The following is a 27,166-nucleotide window of genomic DNA, read 5'->3' on the forward strand; positions in this document are numbered from 1 at the left end:
TGATATTTTATACATTGGCTATTAAAAAATAGCAGATATACAAGCTCACAGCGTGCCGCACCGCAAGCTTGTACATCTGCAATAAACTTTTTTTAACATAAATCTTCTCTTTTGGAGGTCCCTGACACAAAACCTTTTCAGATGGTGGCCCGCGGCCAAATGCTTATCAATTTGGGGGTCCTTGGCACAAATAGGTTTGAGAACTGCTGAAATAAAGAATACAACAATGCATTAGAGTTCCATGTCTTTGTTTACTGAAATCTGACCGACTCCTCTTTGATTTCCTTCCACAGAGCCAAGACTCCCACTACCACAAGTAGGCAGGGTCAAGGTTAAAGAGACAGACATCATTTTAATGTCCCATAATTTGCCTTTATACTTCTGAATGATTTTTTCCAACTTTTTCATTTTATTTTCATTAAATGTTTTCATATGGTTCAGTAAAAATATAGGAAGTCGATATACTGCCCAGCACTCTTCAAATGTAACAATACCGATGCCACTGGCTTAATTCGAAAACCTCCAAGCTATTACTTAAAAGGCAGACTTAGCAGGGTGACCTAGCAATAAGAACCCAGAGGTGGTGAAAGCCAGATGAGCACTCATGTAAACATGTGCCTTCTCTCAACTGGAAACACTTGGGCTCACTTAAGTAACTCAGAATTCAAAGCAGTGAAATGGGCGTGTTAGTTTGTGACAAGGGATGCACGATATATCGGTCACCATATCGGTATATCGGCCGATAATTGTTTAAAAATGCGTTATCGGTATCAGACAGATATAAAAATGTTTCCCGATATGTCACGCCGATATGATGACATGAATTACGTGCCAACCACGTCGATGGAAAAACAGCTAGTGTTAATCTACCTACACAGGAGATGATGTGTGCGGTGTGGAATTATTTCAGTCTGTTGAAGTGACAACTAATTTGTTCAGCTTCAGTCATGGGAGGAGGGAGCAAGATACAACTGTTTAATAACTTAATAAGCCACCTGAAGATCTGACAAGAGCGCTATATTTTGGAGGGAATCAATGAACGCAAAAGCATATTGAGATCATATCTTAGATACCACACTTCTATATCGCAGCTCATTTAAATCTGGCCTATGGAAACAAAGTGTTCAGTAGGCCTAAGAAATCAGCTCTCAACAAAGCAATGTTTCCTTTTTAGAAAATCTGCATCTGCACCCAGGAACACGGTTATAGTACTAGAAAGGAGTGCTCTGTGAAGCACACATGATTCGCCACCAGGCTGGGTGGCCTACCCAGGACTGTGTAAGTCATGGGTTGCAGCCGACAGGACCCGAGGAAGCTGCGGGGGTTAATAGCGTTTCTACGACGTAATGCTATGGTTTTTTTCCGCATTTGTGGCGCCTACTATGGGCACAAGTGAAAACATTATTGGATGTGCACTCTACAGAGGCCCCTCAACTTGCAATTCCAATTTGGGGTTGACTGGATGTTGCATTCATAATATATGGTGTTTTTTGTAAGTAATAGGCCCCCCTACTCATTCACTCACTCAAGCCAATGTCAGCCAATATCATCAAACCGTAAAGAATATCAAAAAGGTGTTGCTCATTGTCACATGACTCCAGAGATCACGTGTACTTAATTCGGTGAAAATTGGTAAAAACATGAAATCGATGTTGGGCTCTGCGTTGTGTAGAGGCCCCAATATGTAATTCAAATTTGGGGTCAATCGGACAATGTGTTCATGATTTTCGGCTTTTTTTTGTGGGGGGGGGGGGGGGGGGGGGCAAATACGCCCTCCCACAAACTGCCAATCCAAAATTAGTATGATACATGTTTATGACTCCGTAGATAATGTGCAGCGATTTGTGTGCAAAATGGCAGAAAATCTAGTCAGTGTAACAGTGTCAGGTATAAAAGGTGTATGGTAAATGTGTACACCCTATCAATATCGGTCGGTATGACCATGGAAATCATAGTGTTTTGGCCAAAATTGGAATATCGTGCATCCCTATTTATGACCGCAACAAAACTTGATACTGCAAGAGCACTGTTTGGGGTCTATGACCTATAGTTCAGCTGTTGAACATGACCAATAGTAAAAAACAAAAACAAAAAAAACATTCGTAAAAACATTTCAAATATTTTTCCAACTTTTGAAAACCTTAAAAATCTAGAACATTTATGTTCCTTGTCAAAAAAAAAAAAACCTAGTTGCACTCCTTGGTGCACTCCTCGGGCCAACACGTGATTGTGCTTATGAACGCTTCCTCACACAGTCCAGCTGCAACGCTCTTTAACAATCACATGGTGGTGCCGTCCGTATGACATCACAAAAGCATGTGTGTTTTCATCCCGTAGGCTCATATTTATTGTTCTGCGGCCATGCAGAACATTCACTCCCCCACCACCACCCACCCCCCCCCCCCCTCACGTGTTCATCGTCTCCCGGGTTGCCAGGATGACCACCACGAGTCCATCCCAAAGTAATTGGTCGCTACGGTGGTGGTCAGGGGATATGTAGTGGTAGAGGGGTATTCCAGTCTGCTATGGCCTTCTCCTGTACGACAGTCATATCACAGCCAAATGCCCTGGGGGTTTAGTCGGTAATAAATAGCAATAAATACTCAAAGCAGGGCTTCAAGGGGTTCATAGGGGTTGGCTGCACCAGAACGAGTCCCCCACCGCCCCCGCTGCCCCACAAAAACAAAAGTGTTTGTCTGATCCCTGAACCAGGCTCCATTGGCAGGATGGATGTTGGGTTTGCCCCCCGCCCCCCCCCTCAGTCGATGCGGTTGCCACAGATGGTGAAGCGGTCGATCTCCAGCAGGTCTTTCTTTGGCGTCCGGTGCTTGAGTCCTGCGTCTCCCTCCAGGCCTGTGTCGCTGTTCAGGATCCTCTTGTCGTCTTCGTCTTCGTCGCCGTCGGGCGTGGTCAGGAAGGCGGAGTCGCTCTTGGCCAGCGTGGGGGCAGGGTGGCTGCTCTCTGGCGGGTGGGCGGGCTGCGAGATGGCGGATGACGGCACCGATGACGACGGCCCTCCTTTCTCTGCCACTGGGTCTGTTTTTTGAGACGGGGCAGAGGCGTTTATGGTTATGCCGTATGGTTGAGCGGAATCCCTCAGGGCTCTATGCTAGTGTGTCTTTTTTGTTTTTCTGTTGTTGTGGGGAAAGCTTTTGCTGAAAATAGCTGCTTGCAAGCTTACAAAGCGTAGCTTTTGTGGCACACTGTGACGTATCACCATGGTATAACAATGTTTTACAACTCCATGAATATGATACCTACATCCTTCAATATTTAAGATGGAGAGGAGACAGAGTGTGTGTGTGTGTGTGTGTGTGTGTGTGTTACCTTGTAGTGTAGTAGTGTGTGTGTGTTTGGGGCGGTGTGCTCTGGAGTTGGCACGGCTGGAGACGACAGAAGGAGGAGGATCAAACAGCTTCTCCTCCATGTTGGCCTCTTTGACGAACATGCACGACGTCCCCAAGAGAATGATGCTGTTCAGCACCTTCAGAGTCATAATCCTGCAGGCACAGACAGACAGACACATGCAAATTAATTACATTGCAATACGTTTTGTTAAATATTGCACATTAACATGGTTAACCACATGAACCCCAGCATCTCTATTTTGTGCATGTCATACAGTAATAGGCCAACAGTTGGCACAAATAGGAGAGCTACAAGCTCACAACGCATCACAATGCGTCGCAGCGCAATGTGTTGTGAGCTTATAGATCGGCTATTTTCAGCAGAGAGTTTTTAACATGTACAGGAAAGCAAACTTCTAAATCAGCCTAAACTTTCATGCCCCTTTAAACACATAAACCCCATACTTAGTTGACTGGAGTCACCCTGGGCTCATTACTAGGCCCCATCCTGTTTTTATTCTACACTAAATATCTTTTGCTCACCTACTGGGACAGGTGCGTAGAAGCAGGCAGCCATGCATGAGACAGGAAACAATGGAGATCCCACACACTTACAGCAAAACGCGTATTTTATTGAGAGTAACACATTTCGGTCCAACTGGCCTTCTGCCAGATGAACTGTACTCGCAATAGAATACTTTTTATTTGCTGTAAGTGAAGACAGTGAAGCAGGATCTCTCTTTTTTTCACACTAAATATCTTAACCAAAATTACCCCATCTTCAAGCTCACAAAGATAAGCTATTTTCAACTAATGTTTGCCCCAGAATAGGGACGCTAGGGTTTATGTGGTTAAACAAGAGATAAGGAGATAGGGGTGTAACGTTTACCCGAGGTAGAAGAGCAGAACACACATGAAGGACAGAGAGCCCTGGATCTTCACTGAGCTGTTCACCACTCTGATCAACTGGAAGCACACAACCACATCAATACATTTACATCAGTGGTTCCCAAAGTCGGCTCCGGGGACCCCCAGTGGTCCTTGAGGGGGTTCCAGGGGGCCCCCAGAAAAATGTATTGATATAGCATAAAAATCAGATTAACCACTTTAAACATACATAAATCTGCTATTTGAAAATAGCCGATCTACAATTAAAATAATCTTGTATAGGGGGTTCCCTGGCACAAAATATTTTCAGACGCGGGTTCGCGGTCAAATACTGTGGGGGTCCTTGACATGAAAAAGTTTGCGAACTACTGATGTACGTGATCAATACACAGCATGCTAAGGGACTGTGTTTCTTCCTCCTCGCTGTGCTGTGGTTTGCCTACATTCGACATAAACGGAGACATTTAGGTGAGCGATGGTGGGTGGTTGTGTTTATGTCCCGAGTGTGTTATGACAACGTGATACCAACCAGCAGAGCCAGAGGGAGGGGAATGAAGCCCATTCTTCTGGACACTGAGTCACTGTAGTCTGTGTACGCCTAGACAGAAAAGAACAGCATTAGTCAGCATTCAGTCAACTCAGTCACAGTCAGCAACAGGAGTTCACACAAGGAAGATATTTCTGCAAGACAACGCAACATTAGGGTCATGTCCACAAAAGTGCTTTTTTGAGTAGAGGAGGGCTTTGGATATCACATCCAGAGCGCTTCTTACTAATATACCCCTTCGGAGCGTTTATTGATGCCTTCTATGTAATATACCCCTTCGGAGCGTTTATTGATGCCTTCTATGTTAGAACCTATCAACTGTTGCTGTGCTCAAACGTCCTGTCAGCACAAATAGTTTAGCTGAAATAACAGTAAACATGGACTTCTCATGGTTGTGGTAATCAATGATTCAAAGTCAGGTTGTTAATTACCGGATTGTCAGACACAGCCTCGTGGCAGTGTCTGACAATCCTGTAATTTATCAAAATGATCAAATGTGACACTGATGAGCGACGTCAGCACTCCTCTCCAAACGTTTAACTATTTTGTACTTGAAGTGCCCAGGGCACTCTGAAACGCAATGCTCGGCACTGGGAAGAAGAGCATTTCTATGGTATAGAGCTCAAGCGCATCTTTACCATAGAAATGCATGGCAGAAAGATGCTGGCAGCTCAAAAAACTATTTCTGGGGAACCATCAACACAGGACTAGTGACAGTGTATGTGGATGTACAGGACCCTCATATAGTAAATATATAAACAGGACTTTACAGAAACTACATTTATGACGTCAAGCTGAACCTGATCCATATCAGTGATCAGAGGTTCCCAAACGGTATGCCTTGGAATACTGTGACAGTGACAACCACACATTATTATTGCAATATTCTATATCCAAAAAATATATATATTTTAATCACTTTTAACTTAGCATCCCTATTTTGGACATTTTTTTGGTCATTATAGGCAGAAATGCAAAATTATTTAATTAAAAAAATCGTAAAATCAACTAAAATAGCTTATCCACAACCTCCATGTCCTTCTGAAAGCTTTTTAAGTATGAAATAGGGCTTACCGTATGTGGTTCAACTTTCAATTTGTCGTTAGTAAATAAAAAATAAACTTTTAGAGTGTGATTACACATGTTATAGAGGCTATTTTGACATTAATGCAGGTGTGCCTTGAGATTTTAACTTTCCCTTTGGTGTGCCTTGGGGCACGGAGACTTTGAAAACCACTTAACTAAAAGTCACTCACATTTTTCTGCCGGCTGCTGACCAGGTCGAAGGCGAGGCTGGCTCGGTACTCTCCGTACACCTGGGGGACAAGACATGGACAGTGTATGGTGATAAGATAAGACGATTGAAGTCAGAAGATTGATTAGTATCATGTCCAAACAGCTGCTGGTGAGCTCACTGAGCTGACAAAGTGTAATAGTCAGTTCAGGGAGAGAGGTTGAAAAGATACAAAAGCAACACACCTGAGAGAGGGTGTGAGTGTGAGAGTGTGAGAGAGAGTGTGAGAGAGTGAGTGAGTGAGTGAGTGAGTGAGTGAGTGAGAGAGAGAGATTTAGTTTTATTAGCACAATGTATAGAAATGAACCACAAGACATTTTACTGTGCAAGAAAAGCCCACAGGCTTAATCAGAATCCTTTCCTCGATGGAAAAATAAAAAAGAATAAAAGAAAAGCATTCGAGCTTGTAAAGACACCGGTCAGCACAATACAGAATTAAAAACACAAAACCTGCATAGAAATGGAAATAAAATAAGAAATAAAATAAAGTGACACGACGTGTGTGCGCGTATGTGTGTGTATTAAGTACTTGGAGGTAAGAAAGAGACAGAGAGGTAATTTTCGATTGAGTTTGACACACTGGGGATAAAGGGGTTAATCTCTTTGTTCAGGAGTTGTTCATTACGTAAGCCCTGCACACCCTGCCTGCCCACCCACCCCCACCCAAAGTTGGACAAATTAAAGAAGAGGGCGAAGGTGGTAGGGTGAGGTAGAGGAGGATGGGCAGTCAGACTTGACTGGCTTGTTATTGAACCACTTAAACCCTATATACTTGTGACTGGGGTCCCCCAGGGCTCTATACCAGGTCCTCTAGTATTTCCCTTCACACCAAATCTCTTCACCACAAATAGCTAGTCTATTTTTGCCAAATGTTCATCCCACAGAATAAGGTCCAGGTGGTTTTAAAGGTAGTGTAAATTATATTGTTTTGGTTAAAACAAAAGCTTTTGTTAAAAAGTTAAAGCTCTATATTCTGATAGTAATGCGTAAGTGGCTGTGTCGCTGTGTGTGTGTGTGTGTGTGTGTGTGTGTGTGTGTGTGTGTGTGTGTGTGGGGGTGTGGGTGTGGGTGTGGGTGTGTGTGTGTGTGTGTGTGTGTGTGTGTGTGTGTGTGTGTGTGGGGCGCCATGTGACTGGTTAGTGAGCCGGCCTGGGGAAGCCAGAGGCCCTTGTTGTCCCAGGTACGATTCCAGGCCAGGCCAGCAATGTGTCCCTGAGCAACACTCTTAACCCCTAATTGCTCCCCAAGTGCCGCAGAATAGCACTCACTGCTCCTAGTTGTTATAGGATGGATAAATGATGAGGACAAATTTCACGTATGTGCAAATATACAGTGACAAAAAAAACACCCAAAGACCTGGGGACCAAATTATTTATTTTATAATTATTATGTGTGAGTGTGTTTATAGTGAAGAGAGGTCTAAGAAAAGAGCGAGCTTGCACGTGAGACCGATCAGGAGAGAGAGTGAGAGGTTGTAGAAGTGCAGGCTGAATGTAGGCCAGTGGAGCAGAAACCAGCACCACAATGTACTGCTTCCTCCTCAATCACACAGGAGTTAAGTTTCCCTGCTTGAATAAACATGACCAGCCAGCACTCAATAAACCAACCCCACACACACACAGGGTTTTTCCTGTGTACAGAAATCCCAGGTGGCTGCCTGGGATTTTGTGCCGGCTGACTTCTGAAGGAACGTAAAAGCCCTACAATAAATACAAGCATCTGTTCTGGTCCTCAGCTCATGTAATGAAGGTTGTTCCCCCGTAAATACGTCTACCCGCCGTCTCCTCCGACAGACCTGGCGATCTAAAAGGAGTGCAAAAATGGGGCTCTTTCATTGCTGCTCACCACCTACAAGGCCCTCAATGATCTAGCCCCAGCCACCTGGACATCTGAACTCCTTCACCACCACGCCCCCTCCGGCTCCCTCAGGTCTGGTGATGCCAACCTCCAGGTGGTCCCCAAGACAAAGCACCAAACCTGCAGTGACACGGGGCCTTCTCAGTTGCTGCCCCCCCCCCCCCCCCCTCCCTCTGGAACTCACATCAAAACAGCCCTCACAACCGACTGCTTCAGATTTGCCTTCCCGACTTAATTACATTTACCCTGTTTTTAACCTTGTAATTTTAATTGTTTTATCAGTTTTTTGGTGTCATTTTTATTGCTAGATTTTACCTTGTTTTTGACTAGTTCCTCTGTATATTGATAAAGTAGTTTTGTTTGTTTTGTCTTGTAAAGCGACTTGGGCACCATGAAAAGCACTATATAAATGTCATGTATTATTATTATTATTATTATTATTATTATTATTATTATTATTATTATTATTATTATGATGATGCCTGAGAGAGAGTCCCTGGTTTGATTCCTGGGCTGGGCGGACCATTAAGCTGCATGTCACTCCCTAACTCCCTCACCTTGTTTCCTGACTAATCTCCACTGTAACTATCAACAAAGGCAGAAAAGCCAGAAAAAAACAAACGAACAAAAAAAACAATGGCTTTCAAAATGGCAGGGCCCCTCTATTTTATTCCATTAAATTAAGTATGTAGACACTGTGGTGTTTTATCCAGATGAAGGTGGTGTGCACGCGCACATGCAGGTGATCATGATTGAAGTACCACCTCTGCCTCGCTTTGAGCCGGGAAAAGCCCTGGCGCACACACGCACAGAAAACACACACACACACAGAGTCCGGGTACCACTACAAATCCAAATGGACAGGTCTTTAACTCTGAGAGTGTACAAATGCAACATTCTCAGAGTTTACACTGAGCATTTTACAGTGTAGATTGAGGTCCCAAATAAAGAAATAAAAATAAACTGTGTCAAATGGGGTCTTTTTCCCCCGTAAATTACAGCCCTATTTGATCACACTACAGCGTCACACAAAAGTATCAAAAGTAGCAGATCCACAAGCTCGAAATGTGGCACGAAGCGACGCGCTTCGAGCTTGTACATCTGCATCCTGAAAAGTAACAGTTTTGGACATTTTTTTTCTCCATCCAACGATATCAAACTGGGGAGGGGGTCGTTGAAGTGAAAACGGTTGAGAATGACTGGACCAGACTTACGCCAGCGTCGATGTCGTTGAACTTGGTGATGAAGGCGTGCTTAACGCAGTCCACGGCAACCTCCGAGGCTATCACCATGAAGACGTCAGGGAACAGCACCCACAGGTGGTCTGGGATCAGAGCAATCATTGATGACATCATCCCAAATCAATACCTAATGTCCATGATCTCATCACATAAGAAGAATACATTGCATTGTGTGGCTGGCCTGGTCACTTTATTACACCACTTATTGTGCTAGTACGCAACATCGCACACAAGCAAACGCGAGGGCACGCACACACACACACAGACACACACACACACAGGATCTCTGTCTCACTATTCAACTATAATATGTATATAATAATATATATACTAATTACATTGGATCCATTGGTGCATCCATTTCCTGAAAAGTAAAGGTTTTTGGACATACAGTACAAGGTGGTTTCCAACCGACTGTCATACGGTATACCAGTGGTTCACAACCTTCGGCTGCCGTGTTAAGTGGTCAGATGGGTGGGCCACGTGCATTTTCAGAGCATGTTTATTTTAATGATCAATCAGTCGATAGTTCCAGTCGATAGTTCCAGCTTAGAATATAATACTTTAAAGTTCCTATTTATCACAATGAAAGCTAATTTCTCAAGGTAGTAAAGAAAATATATGCCAATTATTTAAGGGCCCACTTGCAATATACTCACAGCCCACCAGTGGGCCCCAGCGCACAGGTTGAGAACCATTGCCGTATACTGCAGTGCAGTTCAGTCAGAATGAACTTGAGTGTGACGGTTACCTGGGTTCCAGGAGAACTGCTCCATGTTCCTGAGGCACACGATGAGCAGGAGGATGTAGTTGGTGAACCTCTCCTTTATGTCTGCACAAAACATAACACATCAATCCAGGATTAACCTACTTCTGGACACACACACTCGCACACGCACGAGCGCACACACACAGACACACACACACACGCACAACACACACGGACAACACACGCACAACACAGACATGGTACTGAACTCAATTTACCTTCAACCAATTCTCTGAGATCAAATGCCTGGACATAAATGGATGCATCGATTGGAAATTCTGCACCAATACCGATACAATGTTTAGATGTTTAACAATTGTCAATAGCAGATCTACAAGTTCAAAATGTGTCGCACCGTGACATGTTGTGAACTTATAGATCGGATACTTCAAAACATTTTTGAAAATGATTTTTTTTCCGTCAAAAAGACATCTTGAAAATAGTGGTTAATGGCATAATGGGTTGATGGTTGTCTGCACTGCTCACCACTGTTGGACATCTGAAACAGGTTGTTCTTCTCAAACTTCTTAAATACACTCCCTTTGATCTCCACAAACTGCAAAGAGGAGGGACAAACAGTAATTATGGCTTTCATGTCAGCATATCATGGGTCTAAATATTCGAGTCTCAAGAGTTGAATGGTATGAGGACTGATGGGCATCTTAAAAGCTATAATCCTGGACTTATTTTAATGAATAAAACGTTATTTTCACCATCTACTGTAAGTGGTGCAGGTGCAGTACGGTAAAACAATACAACCATAAGGAGGGAGACAACGACCACAAACAGTACGGATTCAACTTTAATCACCCTGCAGCTTAATGTCCCTCCTTTGGAATCTAACAGTGTTGTAACTGATCCTGTGTGTGTGTGTGTGTGTGTGTGTGTGTGTGTGTGTGTGTGTGTGTGCACATGTGTAGCGTGTTCATATGGGGTGTATGTGTGTGTGTGTGTGTGTGTGTGTGTGTGTGTGTGTGTGTGTGTGTGTGTGTGTGTGTGTGTGTGTGAGCTGCGGGCACGTGTGTATTACTCAGGTTATTTAACCTGTGTGTGTGTGTGTGTGTGTGTGTGTGTGTGTGTGTGTGTGTGTGTGTGAGAGCTGCGCGCACATGTGTATTACTCAGGTTATTTAACCTGTGTGTGTGTGTGTGTGTGTGTGTGTGTGTGTGTGTGTGTGTGTGTGTGTGTGTGTGTGTGTGTGTGTGTGTGTGTGTGTGTGTGTGTGAGACTCACGTTGTTAGACATCATGATGGTGAGCAGTGACTTGTTATGGGAGTTGAAGGCTACATTGAGGGTGGTAGCCTGGACCATGATGAGAATGGCATGAAGAACTGAGAGGAGACGCTCAGGAAAACAAACTCAACAGAGTCACATGGTGTGCGCATACAGTACACTGCAAAATCTCATTAAAAGCCTATACAGGTATACTTAGTTGACCGGAGTCCCCCAGAGATCTATACAATGCCGCCTCCTGTTTTTATCCATCTTTTCCTACCGATGTGACTTTCATATTTGAGGCTTTTAGTTGGTGATCTACCATAAGCCTGATTTATACTGTACCTAGTTTCACGTTGGTGTCACAAGCTGAAAATAGCCGATCTACAAGATCAGCTTGTAGATCGGCTATTTTCTGCGTGTAGATCTGTTATTCGCGCGCACACACACACACACACACACACACACACACAGAGTATGGATACAGACGTAGAGAACAGCCATGAGGAAGTGAGGGATGACTCCTATGTGAGCTCTCTTCTTCTCTTTGGGCTCTGTTGCCGTCCAGTACAGAGCATCCAGGATGTCCTGACCAAACGACGAGAAGAGGCGATCCGCCACCTAGTGGACAGGAGGCAGGAGGAGGACAACAACCGAGAAGACAATTACGGGAAGAAAAGACAAAGACAGAAGGAGAGACAGAAAGGGAGGAAAGGAAGTGTGCAAGGAAAGAAGGAAGTGAAGGAGGAAAGGAAGGGGGAAGGGAAAGGGAGGGATCAAGGAATCATTCATTGCCACGTGATAAAGAACAATCAAGTCTACCAGCTGGTTTGGTGTTTACATCAAATGTAAGTTATAGTTTTATAACTTACCAGTTAATCGAACTAATCGATTTAATTGATCAAACCAATAAAGAATTTAAATAAAATATTTGATATTTGACATTTCCAAAGATTTTTAAAGACTTTTAAAAACAGCTAAAATAGCAGATCTACATACTTACACGGAATGTGACGTGCTGTGAGCTTGTAAATCAGCTATTTCTGATGTTTTTGTGCAACGCTGTTGACAATTATGTCGTGCCTCTTCGGCCCTAAAATAGGTTTATCAGACTAATCCATTTTTATAAGAAATCAATTTGAATTTCAATTCATTGATATATTAAAAAAATAATCATGAACAATTATCTTGATTATTCATTCAAGAAAGTATTTGACAGTCACTTATCTTCGTAAGGGGGTGTGTGTGGGGGTGTGTGTGTGTGTGTGTGTGTGTGTGTGTGTGTGTGTGTGTGTTTGCACGCGCGCGTGTACCTCCAACATGTTGTATATGATGTACAGTTTGATGACAGACTGTCCTCGTATGAGGTGGTACATCATGGAGTAGTCTACATATCCCATCATGACGTAGCACAGGATCATGATTAACCCTTTCAACACGTCACACACCTGGGCCGGCTGCAGCAGCCGCGAACCACTGGAAACACACACACACAGAGTAAAAAAAGAGCAGATTACAGGTTATTCCTGCGGGTTAAAGGTGAGTTAATCCATTCTAATTACAGATAATCTGTCAGACTCAAAAGGAGCTCTGCTTCCCTCTGGAGGCGCATGGTGGTATTACACAGGCCGTTGAGCCCATTTCCACATGCAGCTATGTACTGTACAGTATGTGTCTGTATGTGTAAATATGTGTTAACAATAAATAGGGCTCGCTGGCCTGGGACATAATTTGAATGACAATTATTTTATTTTTTCACTGTATCTTTCTATAATGTAATGGGGAAAACAATCTGTTGTTCTTTAGCCTGCTGTCTAGAAGACATATGACATATCAGTAAAGATATAAAACATGGAGGTACATTGCTGAATTGTGTTGAATTGATGATATTTAGACTGATTGATTGAAACTTGACACTGATTGTCGACAGTTGGACCTTAAATGTATACCATTCTAAAGTCATATCACCCCGCAGCTCCATCGATGGACAAGGCTACGTCGAAAATAACCTATCTACAAGCTCTGCTAGTTCAGCCATTTTTAAACCATTTTGAAATATTTAAAAACAAAATGCCTATAATGACAAGCACAAAATAGGCTTCAACATGGAGGTGCCGAAAGTTAAAAACACATACATTTTCTGCATAGAAGATTTTATTATCAGCTATAATGTCATAAGAGTCCAAGCCAAGGTAGATTTACTAAGAGCTACATGGTTGTAAAATAATGCCAAATTGATGTAGTCGATTATAAAAATAATAAAGGAAATACTCGCTAAAAATATAATCGATAGTTTGTTTCTATGTTCTAACTTCCCAGCCCTAGCTTATGTGGTTAAAGGGTTAAAGCATGTCGAATGAAGTAAAACAGTGATGAAAACAGTCAAAACGTGATGCGACGTGTTGTTAGCTTGTAGACCTGCTCTTTTTGGTGACACCATCATACAACCGAGTATAAATGGTAAATGGTCCATTTATACAGCGCCTTTATCGAAAGCACTTTACAATGCATTACATTCACTCATTCACACACCGATGGCAGAGGAAACCATGCAAGGCACCAACATGCTCATCGGGAGCAGTTAGGGGTTCAGTGTCTTGCTCAAGGACACTTCGACACTAACCCAGTGGGGAGCCGGGAATCAAACCGGGAACCTTTCGTTTCCCAAGTGGACACTACATCCTGAGCCACTGCCTTCCCAAGCTTAAATGTATGTGTATGTCCGTGCTGTACCCGTGTCTGAGATGGGAATCTACAATGGCCTCACGATTGTATTTCATTACGATTCCATTCAATTCTATGTTGCATCTACATTTTGGTGGGCATAAAAGGTACAAGGAATGACAGATACAGAGATCTCCATATAGGTAGGTACCTACATACATACATACCTACGTACGTACGTGAAGCATTTACAAACTCTTTCCAGCTACATACAAACGTACATAGCTACATAACGTAGCTGTAAAGAGTTTGTAAATGTTTCTGTACTGTTGCTTTCAGTGTAATTAATTCATCGACATCATCAAGACAAATTCCTTGGATGTCCTCCTCGGATGTGCAAACATACCTGGCAATAAAAACTAGTCAGATTTGTGTGTGTGTGTGTGCGTGTGCGTGCGTGTGTGTGTGCGTGTGTGCGTGTGCGTGTGTGTGTGTGTGTTACCTGAGGCCGCAGCAGGGCAGGGTGAGGAGGCGGAGCAGAGCCAGTAGTACTCTGAGGGGCAGCAGAGTGAACACATACAGAAAGGCATCCAGACACAGGAAGAAGCCAAACGTCATCAACTACACACACACACACACACACACACACACACACACACACACACAACAGCATGTTCAAGCGGTAATGACAGTCTGCATGTCAGAACTTGAATAAATCTAACGTTATGTAAATGCGTCGTGACGGAAAATGATTAACATTACATAACCTGGCAGTTATACCTTTCTGTCAAAGCATATTCTAAAATATCATCTTTATGTATTTATCTTAGTAATGTCTATATGTATAAGCATGTCTGTATGTGTGTGCGTGTGTCTATCTATGTGTGTGCACGTGCATGCATAAGTGCATGTGTATGTGTGCATGCGTGCGTGCATATTCCTTACCTTCTCCAGTTCTTTGGGGATGCGGAGGCAGGTGTAGACTCTCTCTCTGCGCTCAGTGTATTTGGCCTCATTGTGCTCCAGGAAGTATCCCCTGGTGAGCTCAGTGCTGATGAACCTCACCAGAGACAAGTCTGTGGACCAGATAAACACACTGCAGCTCAGCACTAGGCCTGTCACAATTATTACATACTGTAATCACAATTATTTGAGATAATCGCAATTATTTTTTGCATAAACGTCAATACTCATTTCCATGTTCAAAATGTTCCTATATTTTCAAAACATTTCCAATAGAGTGGAAATAGCCTATTATTCATAATGTTCCAATTATGTTCAACGACAAGAAACACAATTCAATCGTTATATCGCAATTATTTGTGTGACAATTAATTGTCATGTAAAATGTCACAATCGTGACAGCCCTATTCAGCACTGATGAAGCTCACCAGAGCGAGACAGGTCTGCGGACCAGAGAAACACACTGCAATGATCAACAGCTCCTCACTGAGTCCATATGCCTGATTTATATTTGGTTGCGGTCGGGACGTGTCACGCACCGAAAATAGCAGATCTACAAGCCCACAGTGCGACTTTTCCGCTGCCATTTGCCAACCAGAACCACGGTGTGGTCTGAAATGGCCGTGGAACACAGGTGTACACACGTAGGTGAAGTGGGTGTCTCAGACGTTTTGTACACAGCGAGCCATTTAGAGGAAAAACGCAGCGGAACAAATCGTTGCCACTGCTGGTGTGAATTCGGCAATACTGATGAACCTGTGTGTGGAGGATCATACAAATACTCCTGATCTACCATTGTTCACATCTCCTGATGTGAGCAACAGTAACCGCACCGGAAGACTCGTCCCAAAACACATTGCCCCTCTTGTATTCGTTTTACTGAGGATAAGGTTAGGATTAAGTTTAAGGTTAGTTATAGTTTTACTGAAGTTAAGCTTAAGAAAAAAGGTTAGGTTTAGGCATAGTTTTACTACGGTTATGTTTAGGAATAAGGTTAGGTGTAAAACGTAGGGCGACTGTTCCGAGGTCGTCGGATTTGACCCGGGGCGAGCATATTTTTGGGGGCGAGCGTTCTTGTACTCTGAACAACCCCTGCCTTGCTTGCATCACTGGCAGTAATAAGCAGTTTATTATCAAGTATGATGTTTAAGGAATTTGAGTAAAGTGACAACCCAACATCCAGAAAATACAACAGGACTACTGTCACTGTCACAGTACATGGACCATAAAGGACTTTTACGTTTATGAAATAGGATGTTGAACATCTCATGATCCTTTAATACATGCTTGTGTGCGTTAACCTAACCCTATGCTGCAAACCTAACATTAAGTCTGACTCACTAAATCCTGCGAATTTCAAGACTAAACCCTTGTGCGGTAAATACATTAGGCCGAGCGCTAGCCAGTAACATTGAGGTCTCGTGTGCTCATCATCTAGGTGTGAAAATATCTTCGGCAGGAGTCAGACCTTTCATAAGTGGCGGTGGGGCTCGCTTCATCTAATTCATCAGGGCTGGCTGTCAACTGCAGTCTGTCAAGTTCAAGGCAATCAGAGCGAACTAGTTCTCACAGAGGAGACGGAGCGTGGGATAGGAGAACCAGAGAAATAAAAACATTTGTCGGTCTTTCAGCAGCGGCATTTTCAAGACATCCAGTTGTTGTTCATATGGGCTGGATGTATATCGTCGCTGTCGGGCAGAAACCTCCCATCTCCATATTCTAACTTTTTGTGTTTTTTCGTAAATTAATGCCCTACTTGATCATACTACAGTCAGTGTCACACAAAAGCATCAAAAGTAGCAGATCTCTAAGCTTGCGACACGTTTCGAGCTTGTAGATCTGCTACTTTTGAATTTGAATCCTGAAGAGTAACAGTTTTGGACATTTCGTTTTGGAGGTTTCCACCCTGACAAGAGACGATGTGCTTGCACAGAATGCACATTAATGCGAACAAAGAGTCTGACCTGTCGGCACAGTGTGCAGTGCACTCCATCTGAGAATCAGAGCTTTTCGAAGGCATCACTTCCGATTCCGTGTGACACAGGTGTGACATAACATAGCGGACCCCTGCTGCTGACTGTCCTCTTAATGTATTTCAGAAATCAGTTGTAGAATCAGAATCGGTTTTATTTGTGTAACCAAAGCAGTGAGTGAGTTCTATTTTTCGTGCACGCTCCATCATTTTGTAGTATTCCATGAGAAGAGAGAGGACAGAGGTAGAGTAAGAGCAAAGGGAGAGAGATAGAAAACAGGTTCAATAAAACAAATAAAGATAATGCTGATAGCGTTTGTGGCCTTAGCCTGAAATAACCCCAAGGGATGCGGACAATGATTCATATGTACACACACACACACACACACACACACACACACACACACACACACACACACACACACACACACACAAGGAATAGGCCACCTCTGGGGTGTTTGTCTAGGTCTAGGACAACAAACCACATGTGTGATGTGTCCACAATTGGGTTCTACTGCATAATACAAAAATACTGGAAGTATAGATTCCTACAGATTCCCTAAATTCCAGAAGTTACCTTAACATTCCCAAAGTTACTTCAAGATTCTCCCAAGCTCCAACACCCCCCCCCCCCCCCACCCCTCGTGAATGGGACTTTCACATTCCTTCCTACTAGTAGGAAGCACACTCGAAACTTTCAGAAAGTTGATTGTAAGGGCAGCAACGTGCTTGTGTAACTCCAGTTACAGCCATGAAGCACAGACACTGCCAGAGAACATAGCGTACAAAACACATTCAGTTTTTGCATGCTCGACTCACTCACACTCTCTCTCTCTCTGTGTCTCTCTCTCACACACACACTCTCTCTCTCACACTCACACTCTCACACACACACAATCAGTGATATGACATGATCGTAGACTGTACATACAGTCTGTTCCACCCCTATGGTTCCACCACAAGAAGCAGCCACACATTTCACTCATGCCAATAAGCAGCTGCAGTGTGTCAGTCACTCGCAACAACTAAAAGATTAAAGTTCAATCATGCAATCAAACTCATCTAAAACCAATGCTGCAGATCAGGGTCGGGCTTCTTCCTATCGGTTTACATTTACATGCACATGAAGGGAAATGAACCACCCCGTTAGCTGGCTAATGTTACAGTTAAAGCAAAGCACTGTATGTTACAGAGACCATGCTAGCTTGGTTAAGGTAGTGCAACCTGCTGCAACGTGAAGGTTGTGCACATTCTGCATGCAAAAGGAAATGCAATGCATACTGCACGAGTGTTCCAGATAACACTAGTTATGTGTGTGAAGCTGAGCCAACAAAAACAAAACAAAACAAACGCTGGCCAGAGCGGCTAAAACACGTGTTGCACCGAACGCGGTGACCAGCCGAATTGTGTGACCACCAGAGTTGGCTATTTTATAATTCCACATCATTTCACTCAAATGACTGGTTGTTATTTAGAGGTTGTTTAAACATCTATAAACAACCAATACAGACAATAAATATATATATCTGGTGATTACACATTATGGAAAATGTTTTTCCAAAATAGATCCCCGTTTACACAAGTCGTTAAAGTCTTTTGGCATTATTTTGCTATTGCCTTGTGACAAGTAAACAAATAAATTATTCCCCGCATTAATCAGAATAACATGACGTAGTGACCATACAATAAAAACGGCGTTCATACGATACATTCTGTTAAATTTGCTCAAATTATAAAACCATGACACGCTGCTAAGGTAAGGGGTCACCGTCTACGATAGGTCACGGGTTCCGGTGTAACACTTGTACTAAAGGGGGTTAGCTCTCACCAGAGAGGTTGCGTTTCTTTCCCTTTCTGTTGCCACTCTTGTCGCTGAAGCTCCGCGTCTCCGTCATGCCGTCGCTCTCCTTGCTCCTCTCCGCTTTGGTAGCCTTCCTCTCCCTCTCCTTGCCCTCCTTCTCCGTTTCTTTCTCCTCTTCTCCTCCCAAACCCGCCGACACAGAGTCCGCCATCTTCAACCAGAGTCTCTCCTCAGCTGGACTGACAGCAGGTGCGTCACCGTCTGACGTCACCAGACAGGTGCAGTTTCACGGAGCTACCAGCAGAGGGATCAAGTTTTGGAAGGATTGACTGACTTTTTTCGTTACTGGCAAAATGTACGGTTTCCTTCAATATTAAGAAGAAATTGATATACATAATTCATTTGATCATTATTCTAGCTAAATTTCATATACATAAATTCAAATTTATTTCATTGTGTTTTGAGATTTTATGACTCAAAAAAGTCTTTGAAAACTGCAAGAACTGTCCTTTTGTGTGTTCACTCTTTAATGTTTTCTGTTAGTAAATCCCCCAGGCTCTGATGTTAATTGTTGTTTTGTATTGTATTGTATTGTATTGTATTGTATTGTATTGTATTGTATTGTATTGTATTATTGTTTTGTACTGTATTTCAATTCAAATTCAATTCTTAAGATTGTTGGCATCCCTTTTCGGTAGCCTATGTAGTTTTTGGTCAAAATCTTTAAAAAAATTCAAAAATAGCGAATATGATAGATTATAATGGTGTCTGAATTTTATTCATTTCATTGTTTTTATTCTTATCATTTTTAAATCATTGTTATTGCAATGTAGCAATTGTGAGATTTGTGTCAAATATAAAGTGCGTTCCAAATAAAATGTATTATTATTATTATTATTATTATTATTATTATATAATAGCTCCTCAGAAGCACTGAAGTGAATATAGACTGAGTTACCTGCAGCATCAAGACAAGTGAAGACAACAAAAAATGATGCACAGTAAGAAGCACATCTCTTTAGCCGATGAGACCAAAGACCACAGTTTACAGTTTACAGTTTAGGCATTTAGCAGACACTCTTAATCCAGAGCGATTTACAGTAAGCAAGGACACAAGATAATATATCATCAATACATCATAATACACATAATACATCAAATGCATAAAAATTGTAATCTAATAATAAAGTAACACATAAGTAAACCAATCATCTAATAATAATACATACGTAAACCAAGAACCTATCATCAGCCTGCATTGAAACTATACATACTATGTCTACATAGCATGCTATCTAAATTACATTTTAGCCTTTGCATAATCCTGCAAGGTCGTCAAGGCTAGGGCAAAAGACCAGCAACATATTGGTGCAACAAAGTGCAGTTCAATTCATTGTTGGGGGCCTCAATACTTCAATAACAGCTCTATTCACTGAAACCTGCTAGGAGGACATAGTAGGAAAAGAAGGAGGACATATTTTGATGAGAGAGGATGCAATTAAATATTTTGATTTCATTGAAGCCTGGCTATTACTTTATTTCATAATTGTAGGCCGCCTATTATACAGTTTACAGCTCGAGCTGACCTTTTGGGTCCCCACACAGCCTGAGAGCATTACTGTGGTGGGCATCCTTTATCATTGTAAGCTGCCATTTGGCAACCTATTGAGAAGCATAAAAGTGCCAGTGTCTGAAAGGCCAGGTCACAGCAGGCTCATTACACCCGTTGATTAAAGACGACTAGGGGAGGAGGAGGTGACTGACAGGAGGAGGGAGGGAGCAGTGGTGGAAAAAGCACTCACATTTTGTACTTAAGTAAAAGTATCAATACTGCAATCAATGTAGAAATACTCTGTTTTAAGAAAAAGTCCGGAATAAAAAAAATTACTTGAGTAAAAGTACAAAATAATTGGTATCAAAATGTACTTAAAGTAGCAAAAGTAGAAAATATTATTATGCAGAATGTCCCATTTCACAAGTTATTTTGAAAATAGCAGATCTACAAGGCTCACTATGCATAGGCCTATAGCAATAGCAATATATATAGGGCTGCAGTGGTTAATGTGTGTTTTGTAATACTAATCAAAATCTACAAAGTAAAGTAACTAAAGTTTTCATATCATTGTAGTGGAGTAAAAGTACAATATTTGCCTTTGAGGTGTAGTGGAGTAGCAGTAAAAGTATTGAAAATTGGAAATACTCCAGTGAAGTAAAATGACCTCAAAATTGTACTTGAGTAAATGTACTTAGTTACTTTCCACCACTGCTGTGCTGACAGGAGGAGGAGGAAGGAGCAGAGTGACATAGATAGGGTTTCTCTCGGTAAGGGATCTGTGTGTGACAGTGTGTGACCGGCCACACATACATACGATCATCAGGTCTCTGGTGCCAAGGATCGTCGCACGTCGACACGCGCACATCCCGGGGGGTCGACAAAGCAGCTTCTTTTATTTCACAATGTTTTGTTTACAACAATACACGGCGTGTGTCGGTTGTACTACAACTCTCTAGGATGCGCGTAAAGCGCGCACCACCACCACCACCACGGCTCACCTCCTCCGCTCTCTGCTGCTACACAGCCGGGGTCCGGGTCGGGTTACCGGCCGGCGGAGCCGCCACCACCATGGGCCATTGGGCCTGGAGGAGGAGGCTGTGAGATCATCAGATGCCTAGCTTGGGGAAGCGGATCGCGTTCTCGGTGGCCGCGGCGCTGTGCATCGGCTCCGTGGTGCTGCTGGTCGTGGCCCTCTCCACCGAGCGCTGGGTCACCGGGCGCATCCTGTGCAAGACCGGGGTGGCGATCGTCAACGCCAGCAGCACGGAGCTGGATCAGTTCAGGGGCCACATCTACTACGGCTTGTTTCAGGGAGGGAAGACCAAGAACTGCGGGCTCGGGGACCGACGCAACAAGATCTACAGTAAGATGATATAGCCTGCCTATCTATCTACGTCTATGTCAATCTGCTGACTGCCTTTCTCTATCCTCAGTTAATAACAAACAAGGGTACTGTCTCTGGGCCACCTTCCTGTTGAACTCTTGTACATAACCCTGTCCCTGCATAACCTTGCCTAGTTCTCTCTCTCTCTCTCTCTCTCTCTCTCTCTCTCTCTCTCTCTCTCCCTCCCATTCACCCTGGCCTGGCTGTCTCTCTGCTGCTGTGACCTTTTGACCTATAGGCTAAACACATCAGTTATACTTATATAGCCTAATATAAATTGTCTGTTCTGTCCAGTTTTCCCCAAGCTCGTGCGGACACTGGGGGACTGTGGTGGTCTTCATGTGATGGTGATTCTGTTCCTGTTCGCTGCCATTGGTTTTGCTGTGGTCAGCCTGTCCTTCTGCATCTACAACGCCCGCAACCCCTACCCCTACCAGAGCATCAAAGGGCACAAGGGACTTTATCTCTGGAACTTTATTGCAGGTGTGTGGAGGAAATGCACGCGCGCGCACGCACACGCACACACAGGTTCACTCTATCTCTCCTCTATATGTAGGCCTACATGCTCAGTGTTACAGTACTTACCCACTCTGAGCTGAGAGTGTACAAATGTGTAGGGTCCATTTATTACATTTGTACACCAAATGTACATCTCAGAGTTCATACACCTCAGAGTTAAATTAACCACTGGCCTGGGTGGAATATTTGCCAAAAATAGCAGATCTACAAGCTCAAAACGTGTCACACAACATGAAGCGTTGTGAGCTGGTAGATTGGCTATTTTTGGCAAAGAGATTTAGTGTAGAGGGGGAAAAGACCAGAACCAAGTAGGCTACAATGCAACTCAGGTCCGTTTTACTAAGTATAGAGGGTCTAAGGTTAACACTCAGGGCCCTATCTTGCGCTGTGCCATATCCCTCATGCCTAATCTCAATTGCCTTTTTTCATTATTTCATTATAACATAGTGAAAATAGCTGATCTACATTGACGTGGTGTGAGCTTGTAGATCGGCTATTTTCACTATTTCAAAATGTTTTTCAAAATTGAATAAGATTAGCATAAGGCTCCGTGCAAGATAGGACCCACAGGATTCATCTTTACGGTGTAATAATAATTCCTCTCCACCCCCCAGGTCTGTTCGGGACCCTGGGTGTTCTGTGTTTTCTGTCGTCCCTGCGGAGCCACCAACTGACGGAGCACGTGGCCAACCACAGGGAGAGCCTCTTCGTGCTGTCGGTCCTGGAGGACAATGTGGACTGGTCCTTCTGGCTGGGCGTGGCCAGCATCTGGACGCACGTGGCCGTGTGCGGCGTGGTGGCAATGAGCCGCATTAAACTGCCCGAACAAGAGATCAAAGTCCCAGAGGAGCCTACCATCTCTGCACTGGACCTCCTCTACTGACGGATGTCCAAACCAGAGGTTCTCAAACACTTTCATGTCAAGGACTCACAAATTGATATGTATCTGGCCGCGGACCCCCTTTTGAAAAGACTTTGTGCCAGAGACCCCCATACGAGGATATTTGTCAACAATGTTTCGGAAATTGAATATCTACAAGCGTGTATATAAGCCATTTTTGAAAAGCAGAACAATAAAATAGGGCTTACATTTTTTATGAAACTATTCCTCATTTTCCTGGGGACATCGTTGAACCCCCTCAAGGACCCCTGGGGGTCTCCGGTCCCCACTTTGAGAACCAGCGGCCCAAATGTCCAATGGCCACGGATGTTGGCATTGATATTCACGCACACAGAATGTTGCTGTGGGTCACTTGGCTAATGAGTGTCCAGAATGACTGCATGCAGGCTACACCCTGACCGATGCCATATTTTTGCGCCTGATGCCGATCCCGATTTTGGAGAGTCCTAGACCACCGATTACTGATGTTTGACTGATATTTTCAGATTTAACTTATAAGCAAATAAAAAAGAAAACATTTTTGATAGATAAAAAAAGAAGTATGTAAACATACTTTAATTATACAATGAACAAGCAAACAATTTAATATAATAATACACACATTAATGGAACTTTGTTATTTAACCACTTAACCTATTCAAATTTGTTCAAAAATAGCTGATCTATATAAGCTCACAACATGTTGCGTTGACCTATAAGGACATGCCCAAATTAGGGATGCCAAAAAGTGGTTAAAAATGGGGACACATTGGCTGCATAATTGACGATACCGATGTTGTCAAAAAAGTTAAAGAATGGACAATATATCCACCATTATTTGACTGATATATGGGTTGGGGCCTACCTTTCACATTATATAAAGTTCACATTCCTGAGGCTCATAAATTTGTAGCATAATGCAGTGGTTCTCAAACGTTTTTTCATGTCAACGACCCCCAAATTAATATGTATTAGGCTGTGGACCCCCATCTGAAAATAATTTGTGCCAGGGAGTCAGGGAGCCCACACAAGATTTTGTTGTTCACTTCAAACGTTTCACAAATATTCCAGAATTTTCTAATTGTTTAAAGAGTTTTTTTTAAATGTACATAGGGTTAAAGTTGTTAAACTGATTTTGATGCTATATTAACTAATTTTGTTCCCCCTGGAACCCCTTCAAGGACCAATTGGGGTACCTGGACCCATTTTGAGAACCACTGGCATAATGTCAAATCATATATTCCCACGAAGATGAAATAGAAAGCTTACTGGAGATGCAACTACAAGTTATGCACAATCTCTGATCTTTTTACCATGGTAAATGTCACTAGCCACAAGACCACCCATGTTGTTAGTGGGCTATCACTGATGTGTGACATGTGACTCATGCCCTTTTGACATGTGATGCAGCCCCTTAGAGCAAACCTGGTCCTAAAAGTGACATAATCCCACTCAAGTGGACAAGACCACACGCATACAACTCTTGTAATAATACGGTGCTGACGACAGGAGGGTCTCGAGGCTGGGGACAAAGTGCTGAAGTGCCTCAACCATCAGTTACACCAGTCATTCTCAACTCATAGATTTTCAAGGACCCCAATTTTTTTATGCCCAGTGTTAATTTAAATTTTAGAATGTACAAATGTACACTCTTGAGTGTCCACTTCGAACCCTGGTGGTCCCAAGACCCGATGTTGAGAACCCTAGATTTACACTGATATCAACAAAATGAGCCCATTTGTCACCAGAGGAAACCAGAAACAATGGCTGAGAATACAGGCCTTTACAGCAAAGGCTGCGCACAGATCATAGAAACAAACAAAGTAATTACTGCAGGGGAAGGTGCTTCTTCACGTCTCTTAAAATGCATAGGTCTAACTCACAAACGTAGGGTGGACTCTGGCATCAGGACATTTGTTTTCACTCACAAGAAGTGAGGCAAGATCATAATGACCTTGCTCAAGCCATTGAACTATACCATCAAAATCACACGACTTTGGGGATGCGTTGCTGTTCCAAACTGACTGCAGTTATGTTAAATCCCAGTTTCTTTTCTTTTGATGTTATGTACATATCTCTGTAATTGCAAAGTATGTGTTCAAAATGATGTAAATAGAAAATAAACATGATTTATTTATTTTTTAATTTATGTATGAAATGTGATGAACAGACAGATGTTTTAATCCAATGCATGGTTCTGCAAGTCAATGCTCAAGTGTTTGGAGCAGAAATCCAAGTAAAAGGTTTTGGAGGAGTCTTAGTTCAGTCCCTTTTTGTGACAAGGATTAAAGTACATACAAATACACCTATACAGTACATTGCCCAACTGCAGCTATATGTACATGAATGCACGTGTGCGCATGTATGCACACGCACATTGTTATGAATGTTGTACAATTGTACACTTTCTGCCAAAAAGCCACAGTTGGGAGGGATCTCAATCATCACAAATTAGTGGTAGAAGACCTCAGACTTTTGTGTAAATGTACTTTGATACTATATCCACCACTGCCAACATTCCGTATTTTACAGTAGCCAGTTCATTGTAGAAATCTTGTATGTCCAATACCTTTACTTTTAAGGGAATGTAAAAAAAAAGAACCTGTGTTCCAATGGATCCAATGTAGTTATTATTTAGTCACAAGCTTTTGTTAATGCTTTTCATTGGTTAAATTCATTGGTTATTTATAAAACCCACAGACAACCACTTTCACTTCAAAACATTTTCAGAAATAGCTTATCTACAAGCTCACAATGCACTGCGATGCAACGCATAGCCGATAGGTCAGCTATTCTCACAGCACGCATCGCAACATGATATGAGCCTGTAAAGTACTGAATATATCACACCATTAAGCATAAATTATATAATTATTTATGTATATTTTGAGCTGAGAAATTAAGTAAATCCTGTCTGTCTGTCTGTCTGTCTGTCTGTCTGTCTATCTATTATGTATTCTTGACACAATTATGGAGGTCAAAATGCATCTGATGTAAATGCAGGCCTAAAAGTGCAGGTAATCGTCTCTGCAGATTTCTAAAGAGCATCTGACGTCCTCCTGGTCAGCTGGAGCAGTGATAGGAGGTTGCCCCGCACTGATCCCTATTGGCTGCATGGTTGCTATGGTTCTTTCATTTGTAAACAGCCTCTGCTTGCCATGCAAAGTGACCAGTTCAAATATTGATGATGGTGTCATGGCGAATGTGTTATTTTTTTAATTGTGTAATTATATTTTTTGTTATAATTCTGAATCAAAAAGAAAAGACTCTTTCTGGTCATTAAGTGATATATGTTAGTAGATGTACAGTATGTAACAGTGATTTCTGTAGTTAGGCCTGCAAGAGACAGGTAGTTAATTATTGTAGTAACTTATTTTGGACAGGAGGTGGCGGAGGAGGAGACAGGAGGAGGGGGGTTTGTTTAGGAATGGCTCTGGTGTGACTAATGCAAATTGCGAGTTGACCAGTGCCCACCCGCGGGTACCGCACTGGCTACTCTAAAAACGGGTAAAAAAAAGTCCGGAATAAAACATTTACTTGAGTAAAAGTACAAAATTATTTGTATCAAAATGTACTTAAAGTACCAAAAGTAAAAGTACTAAAATGTTTGAAAATAGCAGATCTACAAGCTCACGCGTTGTGAGCTTGTAGATCGTCTATTTTCAAATAGCCTAGGTATAAAATAGGTTAAAGTGGTAAATTTATGTTTCATAATATCATAATATCTATCTTAAAAGTAGCTAGTAACTAAAGTTTTCAAATAATTGTAGTGGAGTAAAAGTATTATGTTTGCCTATATGTATGTATATGTCACTCTGGTTGCACTGTAATGATGTAATGACAGTCCTTTATTAGGCATCCCTTCCTCCCATTGCCCCAAGTCTTTTCACACATGCACACACAACTCCAAAACATTCATCACGTCATGCCCCAGACAGACAGAAAGATGGAGGGAGGTGGGTCATGCCTCTCAGTGGAGATTTGTGCTCTAGGCTACTTGTCATTTGCAATTAAACCCTCAATTATACTACTGACTGATATTAGAGGGGAAGAGTCATATGTTTTAACATCTTTAATATGATTAAGACTGGTTCACAGGTTACATAGAATCATAGATTAAGGTGCTGGAAATGGTAATGATCAGGTGTAGCAGCAGTACTGCAAGGGAGGTTAAGCCAAACAAAGAGAGAAAGAACATTTTCTATTAAAGAGCTTTTCCATTTTAAAGTGCATAGTGAACATGCAAGACGCCAGTCTACTATACGCAGGT

The 27,166-nt window shown here is 42.5% G+C and overlaps 2 protein-coding genes across 2 annotated transcripts; one reads left to right on the forward strand and one right to left on the reverse strand.

Moving 5' to 3' along the window:
- Positions 1–218: 218 nt before the first annotated feature.
- Positions 219–18,774, reverse strand: tapt1b (transmembrane anterior posterior transformation 1b). Its single transcript, XM_080450538.1, has 14 exons — positions 18,586–18,774; positions 14,768–14,898; positions 14,325–14,443; positions 12,472–12,634; positions 11,644–11,779; positions 11,177–11,274; positions 10,430–10,499; positions 9,926–10,006; positions 9,148–9,257; positions 6,039–6,098; positions 4,765–4,833; positions 4,237–4,313; positions 3,328–3,500; positions 219–3,036 (listed from the first exon to the last, which is right to left on the reverse strand). Exons 1-14 carry the CDS (start codon positions 18,767–18,769, stop codon positions 2,759–2,761), a joined length of 1,749 nt encoding a protein of 582 aa, XP_080306664.1. The 5' UTR covers positions 18,770–18,774; the 3' UTR covers positions 219–2,758.
- A 2,180-nt stretch (positions 18,775–20,954) lies between these two features.
- On the forward strand, positions 20,955–22,899 carry clrn2 (clarin 2; the record flags this gene model as incomplete). Its single annotated transcript, XM_080446443.1, has 3 exons — positions 20,955–21,476; positions 21,792–21,980; positions 22,631–22,899. Exons 1-3 carry the CDS (start codon positions 21,224–21,226, stop codon positions 22,897–22,899), a joined length of 711 nt encoding a protein of 236 aa, XP_080302569.1. The 5' UTR covers positions 20,955–21,223.
- Positions 22,900–27,166: the final 4,267 nt, after the last annotated feature.

This window comes from Gymnoscopelus braueri, assembly GCF_963280865.1.
Source record: "Gymnoscopelus braueri genome assembly, chromosome: 2".
NCBI lineage: Eukaryota > Metazoa > Chordata > Actinopteri > Myctophiformes > Myctophidae > Gymnoscopelus > Gymnoscopelus braueri.